At 40.6% G+C, this 18,878-nt stretch overlaps 1 protein-coding gene across 2 annotated transcripts in view; it reads left to right on the top strand.

The window, feature by feature from the left end:
* The window catches only part of MEGF10 (multiple EGF like domains 10), a 178,669-nt gene that overhangs the window by 85,176 nt on the left and 74,615 nt on the right, over positions 1-18,878 (top strand). For both annotated transcript variants that reach the window (XM_061422913.1, XM_061422912.1), the window contains exon 5: positions 10,009-10,101. In XM_061422913.1, coding sequence (XP_061278897.1) covers positions 10,009-10,101 — 93 coding nt within the window. The remainder of the gene's footprint in view (positions 1-10,008; positions 10,102-18,878) is intronic.

The following is an 18,878-nucleotide window of genomic DNA, read 5'->3' as shown; positions in this document are numbered from 1 at the left end:
TCCTTCCTGCCTCCCCACTCCCATCAAAACTCATCAGACATTTTGGTCAACTGAGATTCAGACACCTGGAGTAACTCCTGCTGCCTCTTAATGTTACTGCAAATATTGGGAAAATCATTCCATTTTCCAGGTCCCAGTTTTCTTATCTATATATAAACCTATATTCCTCTGTAGCAATTCAGAATAAAAAATGAGCAAAATAAGGTTTGTCATTTTTTATTCATGACACCAAGATAGACTTCTCAGGAAAGATGGATTAGCTGGAAGGTGTGTGTTTCTCAGTTCAGTCACTGAGTTGTGTCTGACTCTTTGCAACCCATGGACTACAGCATGCCAGGCTTCCCTGTCTATTATCAACTAACTCCCAGAGCTTACTCAAACTCATGTCCATTGAGTCGGTGATGCCATCAAACCATCTCATCCTCTGTTGTCCCCTTCTCCTCCCACCTTCAATCTTTCCCAACATCAGGGCCTTTCCCAATGAGTCAGTTCTTCGCATCAGGTTGCCAAGGTATTGGAGTTTCAGCTACAGCATCAGTCCTTCCAGTGAATATCCAGGACTAATTTCCTTTAGCATTGACTGGTTGGACCTCCTTGCAGTCCAAGGGACTCTCAAGAGTCTTCTCCAACACCACAGTTCAAAGGCATCAATTCTTCAGTGCTCAGTTTTCTTTATAGTCCAACTCTCACATCCATACTTGACTACTGGAAATACTATAGCTTTGACTAGATGGACTTTTGTTGGCAAAGTAATGTCTCTGCTTTTTAATATGTTGTCTAGGTTGGTCATTGCTTTTTTTCCAAGGAGCAAGCATCTTTTAATTTCATGGTTGCAGACACCATCTGCAGTGATTTTAGAGCCCAAGAAAATAAAGTCTGTCACTGTTTCCATTGTTTCCCCATCTATTTGCCATAAAATGATGGGACTGGATGCCATGGTCTTAGTTTTCTGAATGTTGAGTTTTAAGCCAACTTTTTCACTCTCCTTTTTCACTTTCATCAAGAGGCTCTTTAGTTCTTCTTCGCTTTCTGCCTTAAGGGTGGTATCATCTGCATATCTGAGGTTATTGATAGTTCTCCCAGCAATGTTGATTCCAGCTTGTGCTTCATCCAGCCCAGTGTTTCACATGATGTATTCTGCGTATAAGTTAAGTAAGCAGGGTGACAATATACAGCCTTGACTTACTCCTTTCCCAATTTGGAACCAGTCTGTTGTTCCATGTCCAGTTCTAATGGTTGCTTCCTGACCTGCATACAGATTTCTCAGGAGACAAGTTAGGTGGTCTGGTATTCCCATCTCTAAGAATTTTCCACAGTTTGTTGTGATCCACACAGTCAAAGGCTTTGGCGTAGTCAATAAAGTAGAAGTAAGTGTTTTTCTGGAGCTCTCTTACTTTTTTGATGATCCAACGGATGTTGGCAATTTGATCTCTGGTTCTTCTGCCTTTTCTAAATCCAGATTGAACATCTGCAACTTCTTGGTTCACGTTCTCCAAGCCTGGCTTGGAGAATTTTGAGCATTACTTTGCTAGCGTGTGAGATGAGTACAATTGTGCGGTAGTTTGAACATTCTTTGGCATTGACTTTCTTTGGGATTGAAATGAAAACTGACCTTTTCCAGTCCTGTGGCCACTGCTTAGTTTTCCAAATTTGCTGGCATATTGAGTGCAACACTTCCACAGCATCATCTTTCAGGATTTGAAATAGCTCAACTGGAATTCCATCACCTCCACTAACTTTGTAGTGATGCTTTCTAAGGCCAACTTGACTTCATGTTCCAAGATGTCTGGCTCTGGGTGAGTGATCACACCATGGTGATTATCTGGGTCATGAAGATCTTTTTTGTACAGTTCTTCTGTGTATTCTTGCCACCTCTTCTTAATATCTTCTGCTTCCGTGAGGTCCATACCATTTCTGTCCTCTATCAAGCCCATCTTTTCATGAAAGGTTCCCTTGGTGTCTCTAATTTTCTTGAAGAGATCTCTAGTCTTTCCCATTCTATTGTTTTCCTCTATTTCTTTGCACTGAACACTGAGGAAGGCTTTCTTATGTCTCCTTGCTATTCTTTGAAACTCTGCATTCAAACGGGTATATCTTTCCTTTTCTCCTTTGCTTTTGGCTTCTCTTCTTGTCTCAGCTATTTGTAAGGCCTCCTCAGACAACCATTTTGCCTTTTTGCATTTCTTTTTCTTGGGGATGGTCTTGATCCCTGTCTCCTGTGCAATGTCACGAACCTCCATCCATAGTTCTTCAGGCACTCTGTCTATCAGATCTAATCCCTTGAATCTATTTGTCACTTCCACTGTATAATCATAAGGGATTTGATTTAGGTCATACCTGGATGATCTAGTGATTTTCCCTACTTTCTTCAATTTAAGTCTGAATTTGGGAATAAGGAGTTCATGATCTGAACCACAGTCAGCTCCCGGTTTTGTTCTTGCTGACTGTATAGAGCTTCTCTATCTTTGACTGCAAAGAGTTTAATCAATCGGATTTTGGTATTGACCATCTGGTGTGTTTCTAGTGGACAGTTATTTTCAAGAGATGGATCATGGGAGCATTTTTCAAATGAACTTAAATGCATTGATTATAATATATCCTTTTAAGACACAGTAGGTATTCTGTTTAGTGATGCGACTGGTTTAAAGGAGTCTCTAGTGTGTCCACTCTTACTTTAACCTTTCTGACATACCTTAGGGGTAAATCCAAAGGGAAATGTTTGTGGCAGAAGAGAAAGCTATTGAGTGTAGTTAGTGGCTCCCAGTATTAAAAGCAAGTATTTCCAAGTGAAAGGAATGAGAACCGTGTAACTGGTAATGGGATTTAAATGGATTTAGGAACTAAGGCTGAAACAGGATCCTAATTAGAGAAGATTCCAGGGTCATGAGGTCAGTCCTCACCTGTCCATCAGGCAGACAGGCTGTCCACAGCTTTCACTTCAAAGATAGAGCGTGTTTTTCTCATCAGTGTGCCTTGCCCCCCAGTTCTTGAGGGGGAAGATGCCTTGCCTGTCCCTGGCAACCTGATGTGTCTGCAGTGGTATACCAAATGGCTCCACATATTCGGCTTACATCAGTGTCTAAAAGATTACCGAAAACTCAGAATGTGATTCTTTACCATTTTCTTAAAGAGAGATGTGAAAAAGAATCATATTGGGTAGACTGTCTTTGTTAGCATTTTCCTGGTATTAATTGCACTTCTGAAAATAAGAATGGGGCTTCCCTGGTGGCTCAGTGGTCAAGAATTTGCCTGCCAATGCAAGGGTCTCAGGTTCGATCGCTGATCTGGGAAGATGCCACATACTACAGAGCAGCTGAGCCCCTGTGCCACAACTACTGAGGCTGTGCTCCAGAGCCTGGGGGCCTCAACTACTGAAGCCCGAGTGCCCGAGAGCCCAGGCTCTGCAACAGGAGAAGCCACCTCAATGAGAAGCCCACGTACAGCAACTAGAGAACAGTCAGCAATGAAGACCCAGCACAGGCAAAAATAAATAAAGAAATATTTAAAAGGTAGTAATAGAATAGGGAATAAAATGACAGTTTCCCACGGATGAGAAAGCCATACTTGGGATGGTTCTTTTGTGCGTCTTGAAATTTAAGCTGTTGAGCATTTGCTACAAGTGACCGCTATTCCCTGTCTTCTTTTCCAGCTGACTTTGGAATTTCCTATATGACAAATTCATGTCTTTAACTCACCATGGTTTCTCACGTGGAGGTTGTTAGTCCTGAAAGCTCAGCACCCAGTAGGTGGCATTTGAGGCTGAAAGAGGAAAAATGAAACTAGGGTAGAGGTCTAGCTCAACCAGTTTCCTAGAGGGAGAGTCTGTGTTTTTCGCCACAGATGCTATGGTTGTTTTCCTGCAACTTGGAGAATTGGTACATCAGAGAACATAACGTTTTCTAGCTTGCTCTCATCTCCTCCATTGTCTCCCTTTGCTCTCACTGGTCTGTGGGTTCTTGATGAGAAACGTTGCTGGGTGTGGGGAGTCCCGAGCTATGGGACAGGGCGTGGAACAGAGATGATGCTTGTGGTGCAGTCTAATGCCATGTGGATTCACATAGCAGTAGAATTTTGTGTTCTTTCCTTTGAGGATCTGTACCAACAATATATTTCATTATTTAGATCATTATTTGACTTTCGGCTTCAATGCCTTGAGGTGATTCCTTTGACTCTAGCTTTAATGAAGGGAAAAAAAAATCGTTAGGAAAGCAGATTGCGCCTTCCAATTCCTAATTAACTGGCAGTCTAATTTGTTTTCTGCTATCTATTTATGTTTTGCTTTAGACTTTAGCCAAATGTTATTTCAAGGTTTTCATAAAAAAAACAACAACAACTAGATTTTAAAATTACCATCATAGGAGTTTTTTTGTCTATTACAATTGACTAGTCTTCTTGGTGTTCATTTCATAAAATACAGTTTGTATCATCAGGAATCAAACATGAGAGCGTTTGTGTGAGTATTCAGCAATCTCAAAGCATTCTGAAGCAGATCTTCTTTGATGTTTACATGTAGAAATTCACTTAGTATCCTTTCTTGGAATCCACAAGAGTAACAAAGAAGGATCAATTGGTATCCAAGCATACGCAATTCTGATCCCTAACCTTTTGATACCCAGGTTTAACTTACCATGCATTTTTTTTTTTACCCATTTTAGTAATATATTAGAGAAAAGGTTCTAGACCGGTTTGCATCGTCCTTTCTCTCTGGTTGATTTAGGTGGGTACAGTGCAAAATCTTTTGGTGTCACCCAGGGGTGAAGAGCTAAACTACACCTAAAACCAGTTTACTTTGTGGTCTGTATTGTGGCTGTGCGTATCAAAGACATAGTTTGGAGGAGAGAAAGATGTGCAGTAAAAGAAAGCATGAAGGAAGATAAGGAATGAAAAAAATGAGAGAGGAAAAGGGAGAGGAGCAAATCGAGACTTGCCCGTGGAATACCCCCCAAACTCCTCCTCTCCTGGCCACATGCTCTTTGTAGATATAAACCCCCAGGTTACCGTCATCCAATCCAGTGATCTGGGTACCCAGAGATTTTCCAGGTTTCAAGTGGTGGAACTGATTTTTTGATCAAATGAAATTATATGGAGATGCCTAAGATTTAAAGACAAAGTTGTGTTTTATTAATATAAATTTACCTTATAAGTTAACATTTATAATATTTGCTTAGTATACAGTTAATGGGTGAGAACAAGAGTATTTTAAATAGACATAAAAATTGAAATTTGAGAAGATGAATGGTACTTCTTTTCATCTACCACTATATGCAATTTCTGTGTTTTCTTTTAAATGCACAGTAACAGAAAACTCTGGTTTCATATTAAAGAGAAATGGTATCGAATTTTTAAAACTTCTCAAACTTGGAAGTGGAAATAGAATTTTAAGTAGATTTACTATCTTGAAGGAGGAGAAATTGAAAATTGGATGTCTGAAGACTGATCATTAACAATATGTTACAAACATAGATGTCATCACTGCATTAGCCAAGTTGCACCAAATACTGTCAAATTTGCATGTTTACAAAGGGTGCCAGCATCCTCTGTAAGATGTGAGTGTCCTGGGTGTGCATGCTACCATGTAACAGTGTGATTCAGGATCCAGACCATCCCCTGCACAATTAGGGGAAATTATATATTATGTTGTTATAAGATACACACACACCTATATATATTGTTGAGCCAAAAGTGATCATCACTTTTAAGGTTTCTATCAAGAAAATTTAGACATGAAGAGATATAAGGGAAAGACATTTTAGGTGAAGAGAAAGCAAAAGCAAGAATAGAAAGAAAAATAAGTGGAAGTGAGAAGATCTGTCTGGGTGCAGTGTTTGGAGCAATATCTTTGGAAAGAGAGAGAGATACTTTGAAAATCAAAGTAAAGTATCAGGACTTGATTCTGAGAATTAGGGGGGAAAGGTTTGTCTAGTCAAGGCTATGGTTTTTCCTGTGGTCATGTATGGATGTGAGAGTTGGACTGTGAAGAATTGATGCTTTTGAACTGTGGTGTTGGAGAAGACTCTTGAGAGTCCCTAGGACTGCAAGGAGATCCAACCAGTCCATTCTGAAGGAGAGCAGCCCTGGGATTTCTTTGGAAGGAATGATGCTAAAGCTGAAACTCCAGTAATTAGGCCACCTCATGTGAAGAGTTGACTCATTGGAAAAGACTCTGATGCTGGGAGGGATTGGGGGCAGGAGGAGAAGGGGACGACAGAGGAGGAGATGGCTGGATGGCATTACTGACTCGATGGACGTGAGTCTGAGTGAACTCCGGGAGTCGGTGATGGACAGGGAGGCCTGGCGTGCTGCGATTCATGGGGTTGCAAAGAGTTGGACACGACTGAGTGACTGATCTGATCTGATCTGATCTGATTCTAAAGAAAGATATAAATTTGTTACAAGAAATCATCAGTTAGGTCAGCTGATGAGGACACTGCAACAGAATAGAGTGATCAAAATTTCAGGAAATACAAGTTTGCATCCTGTTAAACGTCCTATTACATCTTCTGGGCGTTGTGTGACATTTTGTGGGACCTTACATACTCCATCCAGTTATGGCATTTTTCTGTCTTGTACTTGCATACCTAAAATTTAAAGAAATAATAGTAAGTCCTTTTGAATGAATGACCCATCTACAACATGAAACATGCCTGGAAATGGCAGGAGACACTGAATCCTGAGATTGGCACATATCAACTTAACCTGGCAGCATAAGTCAGCATGTTATAGGGCAGTGTGTTCATATGTTACAGACAGATTTTGCTTTTAATTACAGTTACATATGTAATTATGGCTCAGTGGTAAAGAACCCATCTGCCAAAGAAGGAGACATGGGTCAATCCCTGGGTGGGGAAGATTCCCCTGGAGAAGGAAATGGTAATCCACTCCAGTATACCCTTGCCTGGAGAATCCCATGGACAGAGGAGCCTGATAGGCTACAGTCTATGGGGTTTCAAAGTGCTGGACATGACTGAGTGACTGAGCACATACATACAAGCATCTCCTTGGAACTCTAGTGTCAAAATCTCTAGCTCATATGGCTGGTACCCCACGCAAAATTGCTTGGGTATTAAGGAATTATTCTGGTAATAGGATGTAGACTTTTATTTCCTGAAATTTTGATCATTCTATTATGTTGCAGTGTCCTCATCAGCTGACCTACCTGATGGTTTCTTGTAACAAATTTATGTCTTTCTTTAGAATATTCTCCACTAATTCTCAGAATCAAGTCCTGATACTTTACTTTGATTTTCAAAGTATCTCTCTTTCCAAAGATATTGCTCCAAACACTGCACCCAGACAGATCTTCTCACTTCCATTTATTTTTCCTTCTACTCTTGCTTTTGCTTTCTCTTTACCTAAAATGTCTTTCCCTTATATCTCTTCATGTCTGAGTTTTCTTGATAAAAACCTTAAAAGTGATGATCACTTTTGGCTCTACAATATCTCTCTCTCTCTCTCTCTCTCTCTCTCTGATAATCAGATCAAATCAGATCAGTCGCTCAGTCGTGTCCGACTCTTTGCGACCCCATGAATTGCAGCACGCCAGGCCTCCCTGTCCATCACCAACTCCTGGAGTTCACTCAGACTCACATCCATCGAGTCAGTGATGCCATCCAGCCATCTCCTCCTCTGTCGTCCCCTTCTCCTCTTGCCCTCAATCCCTCCCAGCATCAGAGTCTTTTCCAATGAGTCAACTCTTCGCATGAGGTGGCCAAAGTACTGGAGTTTCAGCTTTAGCATCATTCCTTCCAAAGAAATCCCAGGGCTGATCTCCTTCAGAATGGACTGGTTGGATCTCCTTGCAGTCCAAGGGACTCTCAAGAGTCTTCTCCAACACCACACTTCAAAAGCATCAATTCTTCGGTGCTCAGCCTTCTTCACAGCCCAACTCTCACATCCATACATGACCACAGGAAAAACCATAGCCTTGACTAGACGAACCTTTGTTGCAAAGTAATGTCTCTGCTTTTGAATATGCTATCTAGGTTGGTCATAACTTTTCTTCCAAGGAGTAAGCGTCTTTTAATTTCATGGCTGCAGTCACCATCTGCAGTGATTTTGGAGCCCAGAAAAATAAAGTCTGACACTGTTTCCACAGTTTCCCCATCTATTTCCCATGAAGCGGTGGGACCGGATGCCATGATCTTCGTTTTCTGAATGTTGAGCTTTAAGCCAACTTTTTCACTCTCCACTTTCACTTTCATCAAGAGGCTTTTGAGTTCCTCTTCACTTTCTGCCATAAGGGTGGTGTCATCTGCATATCTGAGGTTATTGATATTTCTCCCAGCAGTCTTGATTCCAGCTTGTGTTTCTTCCAGTCCAGTGTTTCTCATGATGTACTCTGCATATAAGTTAAATAAACAGGGTGACAATATACAGCCTTGACGAATTCCTTTTCCTATTTGGAACCAGTCTGTTGTTCCATATCCAGTTCTAATTGTTGCTTCCTGACCTGCATACAAATTTCTCAAGAGGCAGATCAGGTGGTCTGGTATTCCCATCTCTTTCAGAATTTCCCACAGTTTATTGTGATCCACAGAGTGAAAGGCTTTGGCATAGTCAATAAAGCAGAAATAGATGTTTTTCTGGAACTCTCTTGCTTTTTCCATGATCCAGCGGATGTTGGCAATTTGATCTCTGGGTCCTCTGCCTTTTCTAAAACCAGCTTGAACATCTGGAAGTTCACGGTTCATGTATTGCTGAAGCCTGGCTTGGAGAATTTTGAGCTTTACTTTACTAGCGTGTGAGATGAGTGCAGTTGTGCGGTAGTTTGAGCATTCTTTGGCATTGCCTTTCTTTGGGATTGGAATGAAAACTGACCTTTTCCAGTCCTGTGGCCACTGCCGAGTTTTCCAAATTTGTTGGCATATTGAGTGCAGCACTTTCACAGCACCATCTTTCAGGATTTGGAATAGCTCAACTGGAATATCTGATAATAATATAATATATAAAAAATATATACACAATGTAGACTTACAACAGTATATAAATCACACTAAAGATATTTAATGACACAGAAAGTTTTTTCCCCATTTTATTGAGGAAATATAAATTGAAAAATATTATGATTATCTTTTTTCCTTGAGACAGGTTTATTTTGCTTGTTGGTAGCTCCATTTTATTTTTATAATAACAAATGAATTAATAAAACTTATCTCTCAAGTGGACAGTTTATATCATCCTTAAGTAGAATTTTGGAAGATCTTAAATCCAAACTCTTCTGAATTGTTTTCACAATTACTCATATATCCAGATACTTTAAAGAAGGTTTAACCATGTGAGTGACACTAAGGGTGAGGGTAATACGGATGTTCAACGTCACATCTTTCTAATGTCCCCTTCTATCATTGTTTTGGAAATCATCAGTCTACCCATCTGCTCATGTTTGCAATGATATCCCTATCTTCACAGGTTGGGTCACACCAATGATATGCGGTAATGAAATGGGAACTGAGATTTACTATTTCCTAAAGACCTGGATGACATTTTTCAGCTCTTCCTCAACAGATGAAGGATATGTAGCTCTGCTGTGTCATAGTTATGAATAACACATGCACAGAGAAATTTGACTTGTTTCTAGTAAAGGTATTATGTGAAAGGAGTACCTTTCGGTCTCCTCTGTTGCCCTGGAGTCCTGAGATCTTGCTTTGTGGTATGTTTGTGCATCCACATATGCGTCTGCTGGAACAAAGAGGGTGTATTTGGTAGTCATTGATAATTTTTTTTAAAGTAGATCAGGCAATTTTCCTTGAAACTTCTTTCCTAACTTAGCATGAAGTAGAATTAAATAGTAGAAATGAAGGCATGTATTTGGAGGTATCAAAATAAGAAGTGGAATTGTTTGGTTACACAGAGGACTGCAAGAGGCCTGAGGAACGGAATGAAGAAAATTATCAAGCATGCGTGTTGTTTTTAAGCGATACTTGAGACTGATATGTGAAACAGCTGTGTTGTTGGGTTTTTTTTTCTTGTGCCAACTTTCCTTATTTGATTGATTTTTCTCTCTGACAGCCCACTGTGCTGATAAATGTGTCCATGGTCGCTGCATTGCTCCAAACACCTGTCAGTGTGAGCCTGGCTGGGGTGGGACCAACTGCTCCAGTGGTGAGTGTGCACCTGCCGTTGTCTGTCTCGGGATGTTTTTGCTGTATGAGCCCCTTGTGTCCATGGGTTTCCCTCTGCAGCCCAATGCAGAGTGTGGTGTGGATCCCCAACCCAGCTCACAAATAGTGTTTCTTTGAAATCTCGACATGTATTATACATAGAACTGTTGTGAATAGAGTATAAAGAAAGGCACTTGGAAAGCAGGAGATCTCAGTAATCTGATTCTGATACTTCTATGAATATGAATACATATTCCAGAGTAGGATCCAGAATTCAGATTCCTTCATTCAGTAACGCAGTTGTGGTAACACAGCTATTGTATTCTGACATCTGTTTTTACTCGTTCATATATCTAATATATTTTCTTGGTGATGACAATTTACCACTTGTTGGTTTTAAAGCAGAAGCAAAATTGATATTTTCAATGCTTAACTTGTTTATTTATCTCTGAATTCTGAGGTACCAATAATAAGTACTTTCTCAGATAACTGGGGTGAATTACTGGTAGTAAATGAAAATTCATGCCATTTAGTACTAATTCATAATATATAATTTGTCTCCATTGTATTAGAATTATAATTCTAAGATGATGGTGTTTTGGATGATAAACAAATTGCACTTAAAATCCTGTATTCATGATTATGAGGATTAAATGATGGAATGTCATGTAATACAGTTGCTTTTCTAAATTTCACAGTTAAAACTTAAGTTTTCTGGCTAACTCCTTGCTGTGCGTGTAATTGTGTACTCTTCCTGTTCCTTTATACTTCATTTTGCCTTGAAAAATGTGAGAAAGAGCTCAAGTGCAACTCAATTGTAATGCATGAAATGTTAACATTTAGAGAAAGGGAATAATAGTTTTCAAATTACCAAGCTCTCATGACAAACACAGATTTGTCCTCGTTGCCACCAAAGAATTTCTGAAACCAGTCAAAAAGAACATCAGGCTATGTATAATAGATAAGCTGGTTTTAGGAATTTTTACTTGCTTCCCTTTGGAATTGGGGATGCTGTTCTTTATCTTGTTAGAACTACTTTGTTTTAGGCCTATGATTTCCTGGCTGTCTCTAAAACAGCATCAATCTCCTGTGCTATCTGTGCACAGAACATTCCATGTGAGAGAACCTTTTTATTGTGTCTTAGGGAGTGTGTGTGCATGTGTCTCTGTCCCTGACAGGGTTCCCATTCCAATGGGTAACTGTCTTGCAGGGTTTAGTTTGGCTTCTGCTGGAGATCAGGAGGAGAGTGGGCATTTTGTTCATACTGCTGAGGCAAAATGTTTAGGATGTGGGATCTGGCTCATGTCCATTTTTTTGGCCAACTGACCTCAAATGCAATGTTGCTTTCACTGGCTTTTCCTGCTTAAAGATCAGTTGTGCCTACACATTTAGAAGAAAAATAACATTATTGTATAAACCATTGAGAAAGAGAAGAGTGGCTGTATTCTTCTTCTGAAAAATGAGATTTGTTATTACTAATTTCAGGGGGAAAGTTGTGGAATAATTTTAGTCATAGTCACACTTTGTCCCCTAAAAGCTGCAGCTTGCCTCGTGCTAAGAGATCAGGCTGAAGTGTATATAAATGAAAGGAAAGCCAACATGGGTTTCAGACCCTCTAGAACTGATTTAGGCCTTCTAGAAACAACTGTTGCTTTATTTTGGAATTGACCAACTTTTTAGTGAAGCCTCTAGAATTCTTCTAGAAAGAAACACATGTTCTTTCAATTCTGGGTGAAGATACTGAGGTGACTTTTAGTTTATTCTCCACAGCTCATGTTTTGGTATTATCATGAACAGAAGCATCAATAAACATGGACAGATACCTGAGAAAACATTTCTGACACCTTTTTTAAGCACCTACATTCTGTTCTGAGTCAGAGCACTGAATTTTGTTACCTGGGTTTTGTCTGTAGTTGTTACCCTAATATGCCTCATTAGGAGGTGTGTGATTTAATACTCTCAGCCAAATAATTCTTTTATATATATATATATATTTTTTTTTTTTTTATTTTATTTTTTAACTCTACAATATTGTATTGGTTTTGCCATATATCAACATGAATCCGCCACAGGTATACATGTGTTCCCCATCCTGAACCCTCCTCCCTCCTCCCTCCCCATACCATCCCTCTGGGTCGTCCCAGTGCACCAGCCCCAAGCATCCAGTATCGTTCAGCCAAATAATTCTTGAAGCAAATGCATACTCTAGTAACCTATTAAGTAGCAGAGTTAAAATGACCTAGGTCCCAAGGATTTTTCTCTCTCTGTACCCTCCTCTCTGGTTATCATTATTCATATATTTGATACTATATGTTAGATTGAGAAAATGATTTCTTTTTTAGTTAGATCAGTTCCTTGTATTAGTCAGGGTCCAATCAGGAGACAGAAATTGCAATAATTTTTTCAACTAAACCTTTCATTTTGGAACAATTTTAGTAAAGTTACAAGATAGTAGAGAGTTTCCACATACCCACACCTGGTTTTCCCTTTAACATTTTAAGCTAGCATTAGCTTGGCAAAACTAATTGCCAAAAGAAATTGACCTGAATGCACTACTAGTTAGTTCACTACTAGTATATTGCTGTTAAACTCTAGACTTTGTTTGAATTTCATTATTATTATTTTTTTTTATTAAAGTCCTCTTTCTTTTCCAAGATCCAGTCCTGGTCACTATACTGCATTGTCGCGTCTCTCCAGCCCTCTCTGGTCTGTGACAATTACTCAGCCTTTGTTTTTCATTACCTTGACAACAACTAGCCAGGTATCCTGCAGAATGTCTCTCAGTTTGTGTTTTCCTCATGACTAGACTAGGGGTACAAGTTTTTAAAAGAATACCACACAGTTGAAGTACCCACCTCATGACATTCTACCAGGGGTATGATGATATTCACATGACATCACCGATGATGTCATCACTCAGTTAACCTTCATCATTTAGTGATGTGTAGTGTTTGCCAGATTTCTCCACATAAAGTTATTATTTTTCTCTTTCCCATTTCTATTCTCCAGAAATAAGTCACTAAGTCTAGTCTACCCTCAAGGGTGAATGGTAGGGATTAAGCTCCATGGTTTTGGGAGGAGAGATTGTCTATGTATGTTATTTGGAATTCATCTGCAAAGAAGATTTATTTATTCTCTCCCATTTAGTCAGTCATTTATATCAGTGTGGGCTTATATATATTTATATGAAAAATCAATATATTGTTTCGTTGCTTAAATTGCTCTAGATTTGGCAATCGGGCGTTGTTTTAGGTGGCTTCTGTGACCTTTTGACACGCCCTGGTCCTTTTGTTTGGCTCTTATGTTTTGTTCTGTCTTTTGAGCACTTCCTTACTTTCTGCTACTGTCGGATTCTCCAGTCTCACTTTGTGTTTTTCCTACTTCAGTCCTAGAATGAGCCATTAAAGAATTGTATTTAGAAACCAAGATCTGGATACTGGAGGTGCTCGTTGCTCCTGAAAAATATTGTAACTTGAGCAGGGAAGGTTTATTAAAAAGAATTATTAGCTGTAACAAGAAATTGTTGTGGGCATTGGCTAGTAGGAAGTAGACAACACTGAAAGGAATACAAGAATGGCAAATATAAGGAACACCCATACTCTGAGGGCTGAGATGGAACTTTCACGCAAAGAGGAAGCCCCAGTAGGGGTATGGTACAGACCTTATGAGAACACAGCCACAGCCTACTGAATGGCAGAGGCTGCTATGGTTTACTCCTCATGGGACTTGCTGGAAATCTGCTGTCTGGAACTTGCTAGAAATCTGTTCTACAGGATGCTTGGGAAAGCTGTTCTGGAGACATGTCTTATCAGAAGCACTCTGTTACTGGTAGCCCAAGGGAGGTGCCCGGGAGGTTGCTAGCTAATAGGTGCTGCTCGTCACAGTGCACTGCAGGAGCTGAATGTTGAAGAAGTTGCCCATGCTGGAGGAGCAGGCACTTCAGGAGTCAGCTGAGCTGGCACACTGGAAACACAACGGGAAACGCCTTCCTCTTGCAGTGTCTCTGAGCACCCTAGGAAAGTGCTTAACAGTCAGCCAGCTGGCAAGGAAGGCTATTTACACGGCCCATATCCATTTTGTAGATAAAAATGGAGGATAACTTTAGCACTGAGAGGCAATAAAGTACCTCCAATCTACTCCTTTGGGTCCTTAGGTCTCCTGTACACCTTTCTATATGCATTTGAATTCTTGCAGATAAACAAAGCAACTCAGCATTTCCATCTAATAAAACACAGCCTGCCATCTTACAAGTTAGGATGCTATTTGCTCTTTTCTCAAAATAAAGAGATGCAGGTACCAACAGTTGTAGTATCCTGTGCTGGTTATGTTAAATTTTCCTGAAACTCTTATGAAGTTACACTGAATATTTTGTTGTTGCTGTAGTTTAGTTGCTATGTCTGACTCTTTTGAAACCCCATGGACTGTGGCCTGCCAGGCTCCTCTCTCTGTCCATGGGATTTCCCAGGCAGGAATACTAGAATGGATTGCCATTTTCATCTTCAGGGGATCTTCCTAACCCAGGGATCAAACCCACGTCTCCTACATTGGCAGGCAAGTTCTTTATTCCTGAGCCACCAAGGAAGTCAAATATTTTGTTACCTAGATAGTAAAATTACCTTCCAACAACTTTTATTTTATATAAGATAAAATACAAAGAAGCAGAAGAAAAAATAGCTTCTACAAATAAACCTGTAGATGTCGCAAGCAAAGAGAACTCTTTTCTATAATGACTCACAGGCTGTACTTGTGTGTATGGACTCTTTCTTCCCCATTTCAGGTATCTCCCTTCTCAGCCCAGACCTCAGCTGCTTAGGGTTCTTTGCCGGGAGGAATGACTCAAACCTCCACTCCTGAATTCTCAGTTGTCCTGCCTTTTTTTGGTCATTGACCTTTCCATTAAGCTTTACTACTCGGCATGTGAGTTCCAAGAGGTGCCCCACCGAATCCCTTGGGTTCCAGACAGAGTTCAGCTTTCTCCCACTATGTAGCCGCAACCCAATTCCTGTTGATGATCGGGATAAGTCATTCCAACCAGAAGAATAGCTCCTTTAATTTACATTATGAGTTTAAAATAAATAAATTGATAACTGTCACACACAACTATCTGTCTTGTATATTTTTTCCTTCTGGATATATACATGGGAGATTAAGTCTGACAGTTACCTTCCCAAGCACAAGTTTACAAAGGCCGCCTTTGGAGATTTAGTATGACTGTTCACCTTGTCAGCAGATGGACAGATTCCTGTATGTAGTATATGGTCAGAGTTTCTGAGTCTCAATGTATCCTCTGTATGAAACACCAGGTATGTGAGAACTGAGCAGAGTTTGTTTGCTTGGAGTGAAATCATGATTTATTCAACTAGACTTAGGCATATTGCTTCTTTTTAAATTTGATTAAATGATTTTTTTTAAAAAGTATACACATATTTTATGTTTATTGGCATCCTGATGTATACCCTAGCCTATATGATGTTAATCTGTCTTACCTCCACTTCTTTCTTTCCTCCTCTTTCCTGTTCTCTCTCTGTTCCTACCCCATCAATATCTTGGGTCTATTTGTCAATCCTGGATTTCTCTTCTCTCACTGGATGATAACTCCTGGAGGGTAGGGTCTGTGTATTATTAATCTCTTTAGCCTCCACTCTGCTGTCATGTGACTGAAGCACAGTGAATGTTTGTTTCATTTAATGAGATTGAATGTGTGACTCTGAGAAGGTCATTCATGTGTTCATGATGTGAACTTTTTCATTGATTACGTGTGCAAGGAACTGTGCTGGATGCTGGGGATAGAGAAACCATTGGCAGTTGCTGGACCCACAGAGATCGAAGCCCGTAGGAAAGTAGACAGACATGTAAGTGTCTTGTCCTGGGGAAGAGAACAGCCTCAGGAGAAGAGGTGGATGGAAGGAGCCAGAAATGGTAGAGCACTGGGTAGAGCAGTGAGAGATGTTCCGGGTGGACTAAAAAGAAGGACCTGATGTAGTGCTGGAAACAGAAATCAGACTGCTGTGTGGTGACGGGTGATGCAAAGATGCTAAGGCATAGACTCATCTTCCGAAAGCTTAGCTGGAAGGTCAACAAGAAGGAGCAAAGAGACAGGGAGTTAGTAAAAGACAGATGCAAGCTCAAGAGCAAGTTTTGTGTGTGTTTGTTTGCTTTTGATTGTGTTTGAAGGTTAAAGAGGCTGAGAGGGTAGTAAGAGAGGGAAAGTCTGGAGGTTTAATTGAGAGGTCATTTAAATGAGGGAACGTGGCTCCTGAGAAGACAGATGGCATCCTGACTCTGATGGAAGGATTGAAGTACAAAGTATTTCCGGTTCCCAGCAGAGTGAGGGAGGAAAGAGTGGCTGGCAGCATGTGGATAGGTTTCTGGGCTCAGGAGCTCATAGGCAGTGGGGAGGCGGATCTGAGCGAATTCATATTTGACGACCTTTCTTCTTTTGGTGAACTAGAGAAGAGATGACCTGCTGATACCAAGAGGAGCAGAAGTTAGACATGTTGATGATGACAGCATCATCATTAACGGGTGCTTCCTATGTGCCAAGCATTATTGCAAGGGCTTTGTAGGAAATAACCTCATTCAATGCTCAACAAGATGAGAGAGTTACGATTCTTGTTCCTATTTTACAGATGAGAAAATGGAGGCACAGAAAAGTTAAGTGTCTGGCCTACATTTATACTTCTGGTAAAGAATGGAGCTGGACTTGCATCTCATTCAGAGCCAGTAATTTTAACCGCAAGGGTATGGTGCCTTCTGAAGTGGGAAAGGAGGTTTCATGAAGGTGACGAGGTCAGGGATGCCGAGGGGAATGACAGCAGGAGGCAGGACTGACACCACCAGACAAAATAGCGAAGGGAAGTTCCTGAGAGATGTGGAGCGTGTACAAACATGGCATTAAAACGACACCAATTTGGTTGGATGCCTTAGTAATTTGTAATTTCCTCATTTGTAACATTAAGGATGTTGGACCAGATTATATGTATCTTCCCTTTCAAACGTATGATTTTGTGTGTGATTTACTCTCATAAATATGTGTCTGCAACCCCCAAGACCTTTCTTTGTTTCAGAAACCCTTTAAACCTTTTGTATGAGTAGCAATAACACATTTGTTCTCTCAGCCCATATAATTCTATTTGTGATTTTCTAAAGGTCTATAGTGAAATTTATTTCTCCTCTGGTAAGAGGGCATATCCAGAAACACACCGAGACACATATCCTAAGTCAGCCAGCAGCCAGCAAATAGTTCTCAAATGCTTGTTCCCCAGACTTTTGACACTAGTACCAAGTAGAAGCAAAAAATGGAAATTAATTTTCATCTAAAATATCCAAACTGAGGTTTATTTAGTCATCAATAGCATTTCTGGTTAAATGTACTTAGAATTAGTGAAAACATGCCTAGGAGGCCAAATTTGCCCAAACATTTCCAATACAGCTTTAATAACACAGATAACCTTTTAGATAAAGCAAACGTGCTGTGCTGCTTGGAGTAAGTAATAAGAATTTGCCTGCAGGATATTCTAATGGGGGAATCCATTTGAAAGATATTACAAGCCAGAAATTGTAAGGCACAAAAAGCTGACTTGTTTGCCAGCAAGGTCTGTTGATGTGAAGGTCTATTGACTAGATACAATGGAGGATCGATGTTGTCTGGGGAGAGAAGATACTGGAGCCCAATCCTTGTGGCAAGTTGTTAATATCCCCATTGCACTGTCAGAATTGCTTTAGAAATCAGGTTGATGGAGCAGCAGGAATAAGAGTGGATCATTTGGGTTCACTGGCCTGGGGGCCAGACATTGATGGCAGGTGGGAAGGACTGAGCTCAGAATGAATGTTTCATCAGAACTGCATGAAAGCAATTTCAATGATGGACTACGTGAGTGATAGCGGTCACACATAGAAACTGCTGATTTTGCCTTTGTGAAAGTCTGAAATCTGAGCTGTTGTTGGTTCCTCTTTGGAGAGGCAGACAGTCTCTTCCACTTCTACTCACCCAACTCCCTTTTGGAACTGAACGGCAGTAGACTTCATGGTTCTCAATTCTGTACTGTTTCGATGCCTCACTTTGCTAAGCTTAAAAGAAGTTTCAAAGTATCTATGTCATATACTTGTGAAAATTAAATGATACAATACCTGCTGAGTACTCAGCACTCAGCACTGTTCCTGGCAGCATGATAACGGCTCAATAAATGATGTGAACGTGTTAGTCACTCAGTCCTGTCCAACTCTGCGAACCTATGAACAGTAGCCTGCTAGGCTCCTCTGTCCATGGGGATTCTCCAGGCAAGAATACCAGAGTGGGTTGCCATTCCCTTCTCCAGTGGATCTTCCCAACCCAGGGATCGAACCTGGGTCTCCTGCACTGCAGGCAGATTGTTTACCATTTGAACCACCAGAGAAGTCCTACTTACTTAACAATTCCTTGTGTGACAAATGTGCCTCCCACCAGACTTGGAATCAATCCAGTCTGTGGACTAGAGAATAGATGGAGCGGCTCTTTGTGGATATCTCATTTCTAGGTGACGCACTCAGTGGTAAAGAATCCACCAGCCAGTGCAGGAGATACCAGAGATTTGAGTTCGATCCCTGAGTTGGGACGATCCCCTGGAGAAGGAAAATGGCAACACACTCTAGTATTCCTTGCATCGAAAGTCCCATGGACAGAGGAGCCTGGTGGACTGCAGTCCATGGGGTCTCAGAATCGGACATGACAAAGCACCCGTGCGCACACACATTTTGCCCTGCAGGCCACACCCTTCTTGAGCAGGAGCCTCTCTTCCT

The sequence above is a fragment of the Bos javanicus genome, chromosome 7 (genome assembly GCF_032452875.1).
Source record: "Bos javanicus breed banteng chromosome 7, ARS-OSU_banteng_1.0, whole genome shotgun sequence".
Taxonomy (NCBI): domain Eukaryota; kingdom Metazoa; phylum Chordata; class Mammalia; order Artiodactyla; family Bovidae; genus Bos; species Bos javanicus.
This window is presented reverse-complemented; position numbering and strand designations above follow the sequence as displayed.